This window comes from Papilio polytes, unplaced genomic scaffold (assembly GCF_000836215.1).
Source record: "Papilio polytes unplaced genomic scaffold, Ppol_1.0 DF824047.1, whole genome shotgun sequence".
Taxonomy (NCBI): Eukaryota; Metazoa; Arthropoda; class Insecta; order Lepidoptera; family Papilionidae; genus Papilio; species Papilio polytes.
In genome coordinates, this window is record NW_013525157.1 from 5,923,381 (window position 1) to 5,939,543 (window position 16,163).

At 33.5% G+C, this 16,163-nt stretch overlaps 1 protein-coding gene across 1 annotated transcript; it reads right to left on the minus strand.

Annotated features, from left to right (window-relative positions):
- Nucleotides 1–1,235: 1,235 nt before the first annotated feature.
- LOC106100503 lies at nt 1,236–3,843 on the minus strand. Its single transcript, XM_013279368.1, has 7 exons — nt 3,568–3,843; nt 3,108–3,298; nt 2,683–2,831; nt 2,447–2,592; nt 1,896–2,149; nt 1,616–1,768; nt 1,236–1,530 (listed from the first exon to the last, which is right to left on the minus strand). Exons 1-7 carry the CDS (start codon nt 3,758–3,760, stop codon nt 1,282–1,284), a joined length of 1,335 nt encoding a protein of 444 aa, XP_013134822.1. The 5' UTR covers nt 3,761–3,843; the 3' UTR covers nt 1,236–1,281.
- Nucleotides 3,844–16,163: the final 12,320 nt, after the last annotated feature.

Below are 16,163 nucleotides of genomic sequence, written 5' to 3' on the forward strand. Positions count from 1 at the left end.
TATATATCGGTGATGATATCTTGCTAGGTAAGTGGGAAGTCATTTGGGTAAATCCCGATAAAAATTGATTAAGCTTGTTTAATTAGTTGATAAGGGTACCGCGAGAGCTGCATATTTTCAGATAAGTCTTTGATGAAACCATATCTGGCAGATTAGCGAGGCGCTAAGAAGAGAAATGTTGAGTATAGCAGTAGTCGTGAAACGAGTCCTCTAACAAACGCACATGCCATCTTAAAAATTCCATGGTAGTGACCCAGGACCATATTAACTGTGCGTCATTTTACCTCGTCTGTTCCGATGGTATTGGGTTATGTTCAGTAAATATTTTGTTGTTCAATTATTTCTTTTAGTTTCAATATCCATTACACATTTTGGAATTCGTTAAATCTCATTGCAAATCGCAGTTCAACTTGTACTTGTTGGTTTGTTAGGAAATTTCACTTGTCTTATTTAGATCTAGAATCAAGCAATTTATGAGAATTACGATACGTTGAATCAAAAGGTCGCGTATTTAACGTGAGTTTCCGCGGCCGACACATGCTTACCAAAACATATTGTTATCTTGTTTTTTTCTAGGAGACTAAAAGGGATGAGAATACATTCTCGTTGAAGAGTAGCGGTAGAAATTTACGATATTGCAATATACGGTTATAGGACGTCACAAAGGAAATACACACAAACCCGTGATAAATATTATCCACTTTAATATATTGAATCGTTAGCTATTTAATCGTTTACTCAGGTTTTATAACAGATTAAATTAAGTATTAATTTCAATGTTTTAAATTAATCTTAATTCCAAATCAATCATGATATCATCTATCGTTATAGATTAGAATAATATAGTATACAAAAGTTTAATAATGCCAATGTCTTGTATTTATGAGGTAATTAAATCAGTAAAAATTAAAGATGAGAAATAGAAAAAATCTGAATGACTAAAAGACATTGCGTCTTTTTTTTTCATTTATTACCTCAATCTTACTATAATATAAATGTGAAAGTAAAAATGGATGGATGGATAGATGTAGAGTTTACCGATAAAACTGCTCGTCTAAATGGATATCGATGAAATTTGGTTTACATATATGTAGAACAAAGTCTGTAAGAAGATATAGGCTAATTTTTAAAATTCCACGCGGACGGAGTATTGGGCGAGAGCAAAAATATGAACAAGAAGTACATACATACTTGTACTTACGTACTCAATATTTAAAAATTAATAAATAAACACATTTAATTGCAATTATCTTTATTTTCTGTCATCTTTATATGCGCCGTTTATGTCAAGAGTCCGTTAACAGTAAACGACGGTAGATGTCCGATACGTCTTCTGAAATCAGCGATGGTGCAACAGAAACTGTAGCCAAGATCAACGCGGTCGGGCCGCCACCTGAGCCAATTGAAGGCGTTGTTGTTGCGGCAGCGGTCGGTACAGAACTGAAGGTTGCGAGCCTCCGCCAGGGTGTAGTGTGGGTTGTTGATGCTTATGAAAGCGGTGCCCAGACGTCGCGATGAATCGTAGGCCACCTTGATACAAAAAATATAAGTAATTACAGATTATTTCGATCGAAATCTTTTGATCGAAAAAGAATTAAATCATCTGCTCACTAACCTTGTAGAAGTACTGGGGAACCGGAATCTGGTTGTTATTGTGAAGGTAGATATCGACGAAGCGGTTGTTAGCGTTTCGCAATTGCGTCACTCCGAATGTCCCCGTGTAGATGACTGTGTTGTAACCAGCAGCTCCGATGCGAGCACGCAGGTCCTATTTTTACAATATCTTTCAAATTATTTGAAAACTTGAGTACAGGTTACTAAAGATATATCTGAATTTGACTAATTAACCCAGATAAAATGATTATGATCTTTGAAATTAAGCGCAATTTAGTGACCTGCTCAAGATTGTTCCAATTTCCAGCATTGAATGGTTGCCACTGCGGAGCGCAGTTGATGAAGTAGAAAGTAGCGCGCTGGCCGGTCGCGAACACGAAATCACTCTTGGCGGCGAGGTGACCACGCGCTAAGAACTGGTGGCTGGTAACGTATCTATCGGCCAGAGCGTTGCCAACAACGCGAGCAATAGAAAGTTTCTGTTGAACTTGTGTGTATCTGTTGTTTACGTCGACGCCAGGGAAGAAGCTGCCAGCTAAAATTTAATATCATAACAGACTAATTAGTTATACCGATTTGTCCGGTTGAAATTCCCGCTACTTATTACGTACTAAAAGATATAGTATAATCAATACTGATAAGTAAAATGTATGTTCTTATAAACTGTTAAAACATTTTGCTTTTAATTCATGTTCCCGCTACGATTATGATTTAAGTCAAGGTTATAACCTCGATTCAAGTTCTAGATTTATCTTTAACATTCTCACCTCCTTTAGCGCAAGAACACAAACCGATTTTAGACATTAGATTGGAATGTTATGAAATAACGTACCCATCCAGCTAGGTCTATCCACTCCGGTTTGATGAACAGCGTTCGTAACCCTCTGATCGTACCAAACGTACAAAACTTCCAAACGCCTCTGGTCAAAGCAAGACCAATAAAGAGGGTAGAAAACGTTGTTTACGATAAAACCGACTCTAAAAGTAGAACAAATATGAGTATACAGAAATTTTTACTCTTCGTTGCTGTTATTGTTTTCTTATGCAACACTTTAACTTTAATGTTACCTGATAACCAAATTGTTGTTAAAACAACGTTGGTTTGTGCCTTGTGCCTCGTGATGAGAATGACTTGAGCAAGTCAATTGGCCAAAAGCTCCATTACCGTTCAACCAACCAGATCCAGAAACTAGATTGTTATTGACACATCGGGCAGTCTACAAAAAATATTATGATTGTGAAAGTTACACTGTTCCAAGCATTATGATTGCAGCAAGCAATTCAAATGAGTTTGTTTATCTTTCAAAGAAATGCCGCTGAAAGCTCGTTTAAAACCAGTTAAATTAAATGATTGGAATTAGTTTAGACATCTTATAATTAATGCTGATATTCATTTAGTGTTGACGAAATAAAAGTTTAAAAATGCATAAAGTTTGATGCGATTTTTTTAGCAAGAACGCTAATAAGGAATTGAGTTATAACTAGTTACTTACACCAACGTTAACGTTTCTAGCAATATTTGGGTGTCGAATGGTACGTCCAGATCCCGTGCACGCAATGATGACTTGATCGCCCGTGTTGAGGCGAATCTCACCGGAATTACCATTAGGCGTCAGGTAGTTGTTACGATGGATGTAAACCGGCTGCGGCTGACCGAGATCGCCTCGGACACGGAATCTGCATCCTGTACGATTACCGTATTTACTTATGGTTGCAATACAAAGAACAAGAGTTATACTTTGTACGGAGCTGCTTATTAGTGCTTAATTGTAAATTAAATTGTTTAAAATTTCGTGAGACATTATTCTATTTTTCCGGTGGCTCACTTCTATTTTTCCGGTGGCTTTAGAAGATCTCATGGGTCCAATGGGTCTGAAACTAGCGGTGCCACCATCAGAAAAATAGGCGTAAGTAATAGCTGCTTAGTAGTCGTTAATAGTGGAAAGTATTTACCGCTACGAGCATCGAACTGTGTTGCGTTATCATTAGTGCGCTGCTGAATCTCAAGCCAAGAATCTAAATAGTCTTCAAAATCATCTTCATTGAGAACAAAGGCGAGTTCACCGGGTTCCGGCAAGTCACCCAGGTTTGCCGGTAGAGACAGTGCTCCAGCTAGAACTACTGCAAGCACAAATATTAATCGCATTTCTGCTTATGTTGGTAAACAATATTAAATATGAAAGGCCTATTTGGCCTTCCTCTTTAGCAAGAAATGCAGATTTTTTGGCAATGGCAGTAGAATATATATTGGTGCTATCAATTTGTGGGTGGGTAACGACGTACATCATGATAGGTAATGAGATAACGAAGGCATTAAAATAGATAATAATATAATGAGGATAACAGTCTTCATATACGCCGTAAGTGAACATACATATCAAATTTGTATACAAAAATGTAAAGGATAAATAGTGTTTTAAATTCGTGGAAATGTGTGACCTGTAATTGATCTATCGTAGAATTTTCAGGGAGCTAAAGAATATTCCAAACGTATCAGATTGCCCTTCGAATATCAGGACGAAACTGACTACCGGTATTATTAAAAATAAATGATAGTTAATATGTAACTTATTAAGTTAGTAAAAGATTTGTTACACACCTCTTCCACTTTATCAGCCATACATAAAAGTCGAATTGTCGCTATCATTGTATTGCGATCGCTTGATTTTAGAAGGATTCTAAAGTTAGAAACCAGTTTTGTTTTCAGTTGCCGTACAAGATAATTCACCATAATCTGTAATATTTTTTTACAATCATTCCTATAATTATTGATATATTCAAATCCAAGAAATGTGTATTTTTTGTAATCTTGCATAAATAACAATGAAAAGAAAAACAGATTTAATTTGATTTATAAATAAACACAATTAGTTTATTTTACATACAAAGTATAAGTAGTTTAACCAGGAATTAGATATAAGCGAATCTTATCCAATGTCTTCATAATTATAGTGTTTTTACAGACCAAAGTGTTTTATAACTTCCTATTTACATCGTTCGACGGTTTTATCTTACCATACATACATAGAGTTATTCTAACCGATTATTTCGTCTCCCGTAACACGTTTTAACATCTCCCGTGTTCTTTGTAAAAACAGAGACATGTATTTAAAAAAGTACGATAAGACAAAGTAGGTGCACGTGCCTAAAGGTATAAGATAATAAGGAGACACAAAGAGTTCAGTACTATACAATGGTAATACTGTATCTAATATGAAACTCATTTCTAAACGTTTCCTTCTAATGTATCTGTCTCGCTCTTTCTTTATCTTTCCTCTCTTGCTCTTTGGATCTGTGCTAGACAGCGTGCTCCAAATAAATAATACTTAATTAAGTGGTTTATTTCATATATAAAATGATGCATATTGTTAATACTAAAACTTTCTTCATGCTAAATTGTAACTGATCTAAATCGCGCGATTTGTTGAGTACACTATTCCTGACATACCTACACACTGACAGTAATCCTTTTGCATACAAAACTTTTAAGTGTCTTGTATCATTTTAATCGAAAAGTTGTTCATAAAACAATTAAACGCAACGTCTCAATAACATTTTGCTTTGTCTACGTTACTTGCAAAAAAATGGTTAAAGCAATTTAACAACTCATAGATAATTTAATAACTTTAATCGATTTTAATGGATCAAAGTGATTAGTAAGTCAAATTAAATTAATAACAGACGTAGTTTAGCCAATGCCATATCGAGGCTTATAGTTCCAAACTTGTGAGCTATTACCCGCTTGACTGCGGCCCGCGAAATCTGAACTAGCATTAAACTGTTCCCGTCTATGTTATATTAATATCTGAAGCCAGCGTTTTCGTAATATTGTACAGGTAAAGGCAGGAAGCCGCTATTATACTGACAAAGTTTTCGGAATTGAAGGTAAAGTATACTTTATACAACACGATGTGTATCCCCCTAAAGCCAGTTACACATATACAGATTTTATTGCACTGTTTTTAAGGAATTACCGTACAGTTAAAATTTTGCAAAACTGAGGACTGTACAATTAAACTCCCAGATAAATTGCCTACGCACATTATATTTCATTAAACTGCTTTGATTATTTCTTAATTACTTATCGCTTATCTTATTTACAAGATGAAGCAAAAAAAACAATTTGATAGCAATTTGAAAGTAATAATCAATTATTTTACGTAAACCATCGAAAGGCATGCATCAAATCACCAACAACATGAAATCAAAATTGTAATATCACGCGTTGAAATATTTAAAGATTAAGTGAGCTTAAGCAAAGATTATTTCGATAATACTCAAGTACTATCGAATTTAGCTTTGATTGATAAAAAAGATTAACACTGATTACGTTAACGGATTAGAGTTAATAATTGATATGAAAAAGACATTGAAGTGACATGTGAAGTAAATAAGAGGGCTTGGCAGCTAAAAACTCCCCGCTTGTGGAAGACTGTTGAAGTATCGTCTATGATAATAAACATGAATAATACTTTTCATTTAAAAAAGATGTCAGTAAGAGTTTAGATTAAACATGTGAAGAATAATTTATCTCCGCATCGGCTGGGCCGATTTTGACCAGACTTTCACTGGAGGATAGCTGACATAGCCGGGCATATGATAGGCTACTTTTTTTTATCTTACCATTGCGTACACGAAGTTGCGGGCAACAGCTTGCTTGCAATATATTTAAATTTATGACATTGTTGTAATTTGGTGTTTAACAGTTACGTATCCAGTAGTTGCCTGACAGATTTGGAGTAGCTGATAAGCTAATTTTATTTCATGTGTGGACTATGCTAATTGAAGAAGAAAATTCTAATCCTGCGTTTTTATCTTATCGTATGTGATGGTAACACGTCAGTAACACACCTAATTACTTACCTAATCACAGTTTAATTCGTTATCACCATTGTTATGTCACGCTCAAATCACGAATACTAGACAGTTCTTTGCTGTTCGATAAACATTTAACCCTTTTTTCCACTAATCTAATATGAAAAATCCGAATAAAACAATTGTGTTCAAAAAACTCGCTCATATTACATATTATTTTTATTTTATACTCGATGTTTAACGTTTTAATGAAAAAAGTACATCCGAGATACTTATATTTCCTACTGATTAACGATAATGTTACCAATTAGATATTCAATATTCAAATCGTATTCAAAGTAAATTGATACTGTCAAGGAAAATACAATTTTTAAATTAAGAACATCAATAAATTGTACAATTTGTTTACAATCAAAGTTATACCATATTGTTAAGTTAATAGCTGTTATTTCGCAAAAAGAAATGTCCTAATTTTTAAAATTCATGTCGTAGCATGCAAACTCTAGATAATTAGAGTAGGTTAATTTCGTGTGGGAATTTACATGACATTTATTTCAATATCTCACGCAAGCCAAGTATTACAAAGGGGTTTTAAAAATACAGTTATGTTCAAAACAAACGATAAACAAGTTTAGAAGCTAAGCAAATATGCACTATTTTTTGTCAAGGAAATTTAGGGCAAGTTAATTGTAGCTAAATGTTGAATGAAACGAAATGTCTTCGTTTTAAAGATGAAACTAAATAAAGGACTAACTAGTTTAATTCCTTAACAAAATAACATGGTAACCATAAATTTTGAAAATAAAAAAATGAGCTTCAACAAAGTCCATAAGTCAATAGGCTGTACCAACGTGAATGATTGATTTGCTCTTTTGTGAACTTAAATTGGAGGACTTGTTTGTTTTGTTACAGCGGTCTACAACAGATATTTATTGCATCTAAAAATATATATCTTTAGGAGTAGATGACTGATGGCGAATAGATTGCTAGGTTGCTGAAGTTTCCATTTATTTTATCATTATAATTAGTGTTAAGTTGACCAAAAGTTCCAAATGACAAAAACTTAAATTACGTAGTTCGGAAACGCATTTCACGAAGTTTTCTAACTAAAAACACTAACGAATGGTCATAAGTCGCTGGGAAGCCATAAATGAAATAAGTGGAAGAACGTATGCGGGTTATACAATTGTGGGTTTTCACTATCAACACACTTTTATACAAACTTGTAATCTCATTCATAGACTGACAAAACAGAATCATCAGTACAAGTATCACAGCAGTGGAATTCCACGGTAACGTAAGCATGTTCTTCTGTAATTTACAGGTATATTAAATAAGTTTTATTAATGTTACAACTGCACATTAACATATAAATTACTTTCTATTATACCTAACATATTTTATATGCATTCCGGCAAAGGAATACTCTTGCGTATAATTAAATGCAGAACTCTAGACCAATTTACAGTAAAGTCTTAATAAAGAGGCAACATTATTCTTGCGTAATATATATTCTATTCTATACAAAGAAAAAGTATAAACTTTTAATAATTTCGTCCTTATCCAATTTGATGAATAGTTTTGTTAGTTATTGGTGAAGTAAAATCGACAAAAAATACTAGCTTCTTCTAATTATTTTCTTGTTTTGGTTGAAAACAGCTAAATATTAAACGCATATATAAACGTTCATAACATTATATAACATGGTTAACATATTACGCATTACAAATTCCGCATTACCGCCAACTCAAAGGTAACCACCTGGTCGCGCTGCATTAGCATTTAGTACTGCAGCTTCGTTACTTTCAAAGGTAATTCAATGCACGACGCAGCTCTGTGATTTAACGTGTTTTTGAAAAATAAACCTCGAAATATACATTTAATACTTATTTTCTCCTTGTTTATGCTTATTTAGTTAAAACAAGTATAAGTTGATTTTGCAATGATAATTTTAATTTGTAACATTTTTACTGCCGAACGGTTACTAAAGGTAAACGTAATTTAATTTCTTGAAAGCAATTTCTCTTTCACCTTTTGCTTTAAAGTAATCAGAAGGACTTTTGGCAGGTAAGGAAACTGCAATTTCATACATTTATGGTAAATCTTCGACAGATAATTCAGTCATGTAAGGCTAGTACGCAATAAATTGTATTCGTTACATATGATACGTGTTCGCCACGTTCGGTGGAGAAAACATAGTTTTCGAATTTCGCGGCCGAGATTATTGAGGGTAACCGGGCGCATTTGTATTCTCCCACATTAGTGGTTAGTTTTAAATACCTCTCCAGTAGGGTCGGGCGAGGGCCTGCAGAGAGGTGTGCGGGAGTGTCTCTGGCGCATATAGATTTGACAGAACTAAACTTGACTCCATTGACGCCGACAGAGACCAGGCACCTGCAGGTGGCGGGCATATGACAGAGTAAGTAAATACTTTATCATCCTACATCCCCCTTGCTTACAATATTATGCCCTCCGGTGCATGCGTAATTTAAGGGCAGGTTGTGCCGAGAGACCGAACACGTCATGTTTTATACGTTCTATACAAACCAATAGTAGCATAGTATAGTTTATAATTAATGTTAGTGAAAGATAAAACAGATGCCAAATGAAGTATCAACGAAATCTATTCTGCAACAGTTAGGAATCACGATTTTAGCTGGCTTATTGATTTCAATCAATTAACGGCCGGTCCTTAATCAATTTGTCGGTATCAAATGAACTAGTAATCATTCAAGCGTTTAAATGAAAATGTAAAGGTAATTAGGAACGTTGCATTAATATTCAAGTTAAGATAAGTATGTCATACATTTTGAATGCGTTGGAAAATCATTTAAAGTATTCAGATTAGAAAATGCTGGACTTTTTTTTAATAGAGAGATAATAAACATTTTTTTTTGTTTTTCTCTAGTGTCTCGTTCACAAAGCAATTAGCGTGGCTTCCCGGCGCTCCAGTTTCTGGTCTTTTGTTTTACCGAGTGCAATTATTTAGAAACGTCCAAAAATAAAATTGTGAATGGCATCATTCTCTCAGCATCCGTCGAACAATAAATTTATGATATCGCAGTTCATTATTCCTATTATAACGAAGTAAACTTTTTATCTCAAGATATTATTGTGAAATCTAACTCGCTTGACATGTTCTATGGGAAGAATTGAGGTTCGGTGCAAAACATTTTTAATGTATAACTTAACTAACATACTTATTCGTACTTGCCTTCTTTACTGGCAGAAATAATGATTACCAAAAGGAAGATAATTTTCTCTCGCTATTCTCCCGCTTTTCTTAGATCTCACGCCTTTAGGAATATCTCACTCAAGGGAATTCAAACGTAAAATTTTCTTTGTTTAATCTGCACTGGTGAGAAAGAATGTCGGTAAAGGTAACACAAAGTTATTAAAGAGATGGTATTTTTCCTTTGTATTCTCGTAGACTTAATTTTTCATCTTATAAATTAATAGCGTCTCACTTCGTTGCTTAGATAGACTAGATAGAAATGTTTGTTTTTAATTCATGTTTTAGTTTTTATAGATGTTATATCGTGCAAAATTGTTGTCTATAGTTGTTCCAACTGTCCAACCTTACCAATTAGATTTGTTATAAAAGATGTGACCGAGAACTTGTGCTAGTGGAAATGTTATTTTACAAATATTGTTTTACTTTTTGTAATTCAAATGCTATAAATAATGTATCTGGCAGTAGAGACGCTGGACTTTCAAAGACTGAATCATTTATATAATTCTAACGTTTGTAAATATTAGTTATTTCGTTTATCCTTAAAATAATATACCCCTTCGAAGTGAAAATATAATATAAAAAACCTCCTTCATTTGTGAAGTTGGTTAAAAATATATGATAGTAGCGTGGATTATGTCAGCAAATATTACCTAAACAAATATTACAAGCAAGATTCTGTAATTATGTATTTCCTAGTTTGCTTTTCCTCATTTCTCTTCGGAGCTCCTTTGTATTAATTATTGTTACCTTATTAAGCTTTATAATTGTATAACTATGTAAATTTAATTTTCATATTTAAATAGTGTCTGATGTTTAACTGGAATTGTTATTAATATACTTGTTTAAATATTTGTTTAAACCAGTTTATGAGATTTTTTAAATATAAAGGATAGTCATATCAAATATATTAAACAAAGCAAGGTGTTGTCTCCCTGAGGCGTCATATTGTCCTCTAACAGTCTAAAAGGTGAGATATAATAATACCAGTCCATTAGAATTCAATAACGTCTGGTTAACAAAGAGGCACTACGATGACAAGCTTTTATAATGTTAGACAAAGGCAAACATAATTGTTAATCCCATATGACAACGCGTGTAATGCCACTTTTGTTCCACTAATGGACTTAAAGAACATTATACCTCCTGAGCTAAAATAAGAATTCTTAAGTCCTTTTTTCAAATGATTTTAATAAAATACATTACTTAGTATGTTTCCAATGTTTGCTTTTATAGTTATGCTAGCTTTCGTCCGCGACTTCATCCGCGTGGAATTAAAAAAAACTAAAGTGAATAGCCTATGTGGTCTTTCATACTATCCTGTACATTTGTACCAAATTTTATCGAAATCTTTTCAGCTGTTTAGGCTACAAACTCTAACAAACATCCATTCATCCATCCATTTATCCATCCATCCATCCCTCCATACATCTAAACTTTCGCATTTATAATATTAAGTATGACTTTATTGTAATATCCGCATGGAAACGATTAATAAAGAAACAAAGATCGTGATGATTTATACTTTTAGTAAGTCCATAAAGTAAAGCTTGTTATCTAGTTTGTTACATTAGCTCTCAGTACACGTTACTCGAAAATGAAATGATGCCTTCATAAATAACGCGCGGCGTGAAATCCCTCGCGAAAATATCCAACAACAAAATGAAACATATATTTTAAAGGGTAGGGAATTCTTTAGTGGTCCAGTTCAGTACAGATTATTTATGCGTAACTATACCTTCAAATTTACTTCTTTTCTTAAAGGTTAGTTACATACATTTTAAAAATCATCATATTTTTTGTTGTAAATTGCTTTATTATTAATTATTATTTGTCTACCACGCAGTAAGTTGAATGAAAATAACAAAGATAATGTAACGTATGTGTCAGTAAACTGTAACCAGAAGCGGCCGCTATCTGATAAAGTGAATTGGCCTCCGGTGTATATTTAATTGAGAAACTAGTTACCCGTCCTGTGAGCAGCTCCCGAGGGCGTGCGGGCAACACACAGCACACATTTATAATTACTGCTACATACGAGAATGTTCAAGCTTTTACCTAATTAAGTTATTGCAACATATGTAGGAATATCAAATTATTATAAATAATTGTTATAAATTTTTTATCACCAATGTTGCGATTGCTTGAATCATAGAATTCTCGATCTAATGGAAATCTATTTATGATACTAATTATCTATAATTTAGAGTACTAAATAAAAGATTACAACAACTAAATTAATTAATGAATGTCACTACGCATAGATCTTTTACCGCTACGCTTAACGTTACCCTTATTGCTACGCTCATGCTACGGTAGACTCATGCTTAGAGCTACGCAAATATTGGCGCTACAAACACTACACTTAGCGCTACGCTGGTATCGTAACAGTTACCTATAACTTGCTTTAAATGAAAAAAAAATGTATGACATGTATTGTTATTGGACGAATTTACATGAAGGTTCACGGCCCTAGTTCTCGTTTATATGAAATAATATCGAGTTTATATCTAAGACTTTCATGAACATTATAATACTGGCGGTATGCGGGGACTATTTCATTGCGATAACTGATATTACGAGCAGCTTGTGGCACAAAGCAAGCGCGCTAAACGGAATGCCTTTGTACTGACGACGGCATTACGTTAGGTCCGCAGGGAGCAAGCTTGCACCACATATATAGCGATAGAATTCACTATTATCTGTAATAGTATTTTGATAAACATTCTGAAATACCCACAAGTGATGAAGGAGGAGAATTTTTTATTAACCAAAATTATACTTAAAGGAGAATTAAAACAATCAGATTGAGTTTCATTAAAGTAAAAATTAAAAAAACAGAATATGTAATCCAGAGTTGCTCTTAAAACTGCTTGAACCTAATTAAAACTTGCTTTGATTCGTATTCGTATTTGAATTATTTTTAATTATGTAGACATTAAATAAAAATGATTATTGTGTGCATTCGTTGTTCTATATTTAAGTCGGTGCTCTAATTAACAGCGAAGTAAGGCCGAGTGAACTAACAGTCATTGAATTATTTTGCCAATTAATTCTATCCCGATCGCCGTATAAAGTTTCATCTATGTATATTGAATTTAAGAGATTTTTATTTTCTTTTCTAGGAACTTTCTCCTAACTGTAGACAACAAAAAATAATTAGCGAAATTGTTTCACCTGTTGACACGTGATGCGATGACCAAGGGAAATAGAAATTTATTTTGTTTCTTCTTTCGAAGCTGTATAAGTCAAAAGAGAGTTCTTTAAGGTAGATTTGGTAAGCCAAATGGATTATTCCCAACCGTCACCCCGCTTTGTCCCCATATGGAGACAAATGAGAATAAAATCCTTCATTCGTCCCACCTTTGGCGACAATGTGACGGCGGTCACCTTATTGGTGATAGTGGGACTAAACGGTGGGACGGATGAAACTTTTTATTCTCACGTAGGTACAGAGCAGGGTGACAGTTGAGAATAATCCAGCCAAACTTAAAGTAGGTATGTGAACCTCTCTGAATGTCGCTACAAGTAACATTAAATGCTGTTGGTAAATAATATTTCCCAAATGAATATAACATCTAACACACAGCTAACGCCTGCTATGCGATTAAGTGAACTAGCCTCCTGTGAATATTTAATTGAGAAACTAGTTAACCGTCGTCAAGGTTGCTCCCTGGGGAATGTTCGCAAGGAATTGTGTTCACGTAGGCCGGTTTAACATGGACTTTGTCAAAGTTGTTTTCACAAATAAACTTGTTTGAACATAAAAAACTCCTTACCATACTAGTCATACTAAAATTATAAATGTAAAAGTTTAGATGGATGGATGGATGAATGGACGGATAGTTTAGTCATCCATCCATAGGCTTAAACGGCTGAACGGATTTCAATGGAATTTGGTATAGACGTAGAGGATAGTCTGGAAGAACACATAAGCTACTCATGTTTGTTTTTTTTATTCCACATGAACGGAGTCGCGGGCGAAAGCTATTTTCATCAGTAGTCACGTATTCGATTTGACATGAATTAACGAAAAAAATAAATTTACTAGGTTTATGTTAAAGTGCCATAGTACATCTGTTTAAAAGAAAATTATATATTTGGTAGGATATAAAAACGTGTTACTTTAAATTGAAGTTACCTCACTGCAGTAAACGGCATTGCAACTCGAATTACGAATTACAACTTACGAATACAAAACTATTTTCGTTGCGCAGCTATTTTAGCAATTAATTATTCGCCTGTTTCATATTTCTTGTTCAACGTTGTATTAACTCGAAATGTTCAAGATAAATTTTATTATATGTATAAATGAAATGGACCTGTCAAAAGAGTTTAAGACAAATTGTACTGAGACGGTCACACCATTTATTCTGTTCTTATAAATTTATGATCCACGAAAATAAAATAATTGAGGCGCTTTGAAAACGATTCCTCTTACAATTCGAAGTTATAATTCTCGATGTATTATGAAATTTGAAAAATTAATTATACAAGAAAAAATAGGAAATATACTACTAATTTAACTTATAACATCTTAGGACCCTTTTTAAGCCTTTAAACCGTAAATGAAAAAACTTTCCTCATTTCCTATTCATTTTCACCTTTGATCTCTTACAAAGTAAAGGCGTAACATGCAAACGAAAAGATTTATGTGACTATTAATAAAGTTTTAACCCTTAAAGTTGCAAGCTAAGCTATCAAGTAATTTGACTTTAGAAATTAAGTAATTCAAGTAAATAAATTAAAATTGGTCAAATACGTTTTGTACGTCTGTACATTCCAACTCTTAGTGTATTATTTCCTACATCGAATTTCGTTGAAAGTTTTTTTGTCTAAAAAATTCAAGAACGAAGCTCTGTAATTTTTTGTTCGCGAGTTCTTAATTAGCCCCATTCCGGTCGCGGGATAGGTGAGTGCCGTGGAGATAACTTTTTGTAACCTTTAGAATTCTGTGCAGATTGTAATTATGAGTACACGTATCTTATTATAAAGAAGAATACATCAATCAGTTTATTGAAAATTATGTGTTTATTTAACTTTTGCTTCCATTCTCCAGAAAGATCAGATCAATATTGCAGTTGATAATTATTCGATTCGTATTTTTTCCTGGTATTAAAAAGTAAGCTTAATAAAATCTCAATACGAGACCGCAATAAGACGATTAATCTATTTATGATGTAAGTAATCCAGCAACAGAGACTAGCGTAGAGAATAGCTTCTTCGTGAATAGTAAAACATCGTGTATGGCAGCCGCTCTCGTCAACCTAATGAGTTGGCAAACAGCCAGCCTCGAACGTGCAAATGACTTGTTTGTCTATTCTGATCACAGTTCCAACAAACGTTTTGATTTTTATGTCATGAAGATATCAGAATAACCTGTATAAATTTTGTTGAAGACAGACTTCTAGTTGCTGTAAGACATTCGATTTACTATACACATTTTTATACAAATAAATCTCATGTTAATTATATGATTATCTACGAGTACTAACCTTTGTGAGTGAGTAAGAAAAATGTTAGACTAACAAACACAGCATTAAGCACATCTCAATCAATATACATTTAATTGAAATTGATGCTGTAATCAACACCCTGTATAATAACATTGTAGTGAGTGTACGTAAGTGTATCGTAGTCAGTAAGCCGAGTATGAGCTCAGCGAACGCTGACGTCCATACAAAGACGTCACGCGCCGTCTCGTTCCTCACCCTTCGCCTTTGTTCCGTAGTCAGCGTCTCAGCAAACTTTATATTAACCTACACCACTATTAAAACGTTTATGAAATTTCGTAAGTGTATGTTATTATTAACAATTTCGTAGCAACCAGTTATAGTACAACATTTTCTTGTCTACTTAGGTTTTGTTAAAATTGTACTAAATAATGCAAGTATTAGGGCCTGTCCCACCAAATTGTAAATTGTCTGATAACAATCCAACGTGTAAAATATGTAATGGATATATCGGATTTTGTTCCTTCATATGACAGTGACGTCATTTTTAGGCTATCAGTGCCTATATCAGCCAGTGGTAAGACAGGTCCTTAATCATCTTTTCAAATAAAATTTCCACAAGGAAAACTATACAAGGAATAAATTTATTTCTATCAATTAAATATATTTAATCAATTTTTAATTAAAATAACCGGAGGATTAGGTTACGACAGATTAATAAAATACTCTCAAAGGGCTTACTTCGTTTAATGTATTCTTGATTAATTTTCGGGGTGATTCTATTAAGCTTCTTTTCAGACATTTACAATAATTCTACGAATATTGTATACTTATGGCGTTCTCTTTGTTGTCTGATCTTGATCTGACAATAAAGAAGTTAAATAAAGTACACATAAATTTTCTCAAAATAATTCCAATAATATTATTAACAGAAGATTGTTAAGTTGAAATACGTCCGGTTGTTTCCATCAAAAAAAGCATGAAATGGTCTATTTTTGACCGACTTCCCAAAAGAAGGAGGTACTCAATTCGTCTGTATGTTTTTTTTT

What these genes read in the sequence shown, in the direction of transcription:
- LOC106100503 (XM_013279368.1), bottom strand. Translation starts at nt 3,760, where the DNA reads ATGCGATTAATATTTGTGCTTGCAGTAGTTCTAGCTGGAGCACTGTCT. An exon ending in CTAGAAACGTTAACGTTGGT is followed by an intron (nt 2,832 to 3,107) that starts GTAAGTAACTAG and finishes TATTTTTTGTAG; the next exon opens with ACTGCCCGATGTGTCAATAA. An exon ending in AACAACAATTTGGTTATCAG is followed by an intron (nt 2,593 to 2,682) that starts GTAACATTAAAG and finishes TTCTACTTTTAG; the next exon opens with AGTCGGTTTTATCGTAAACA.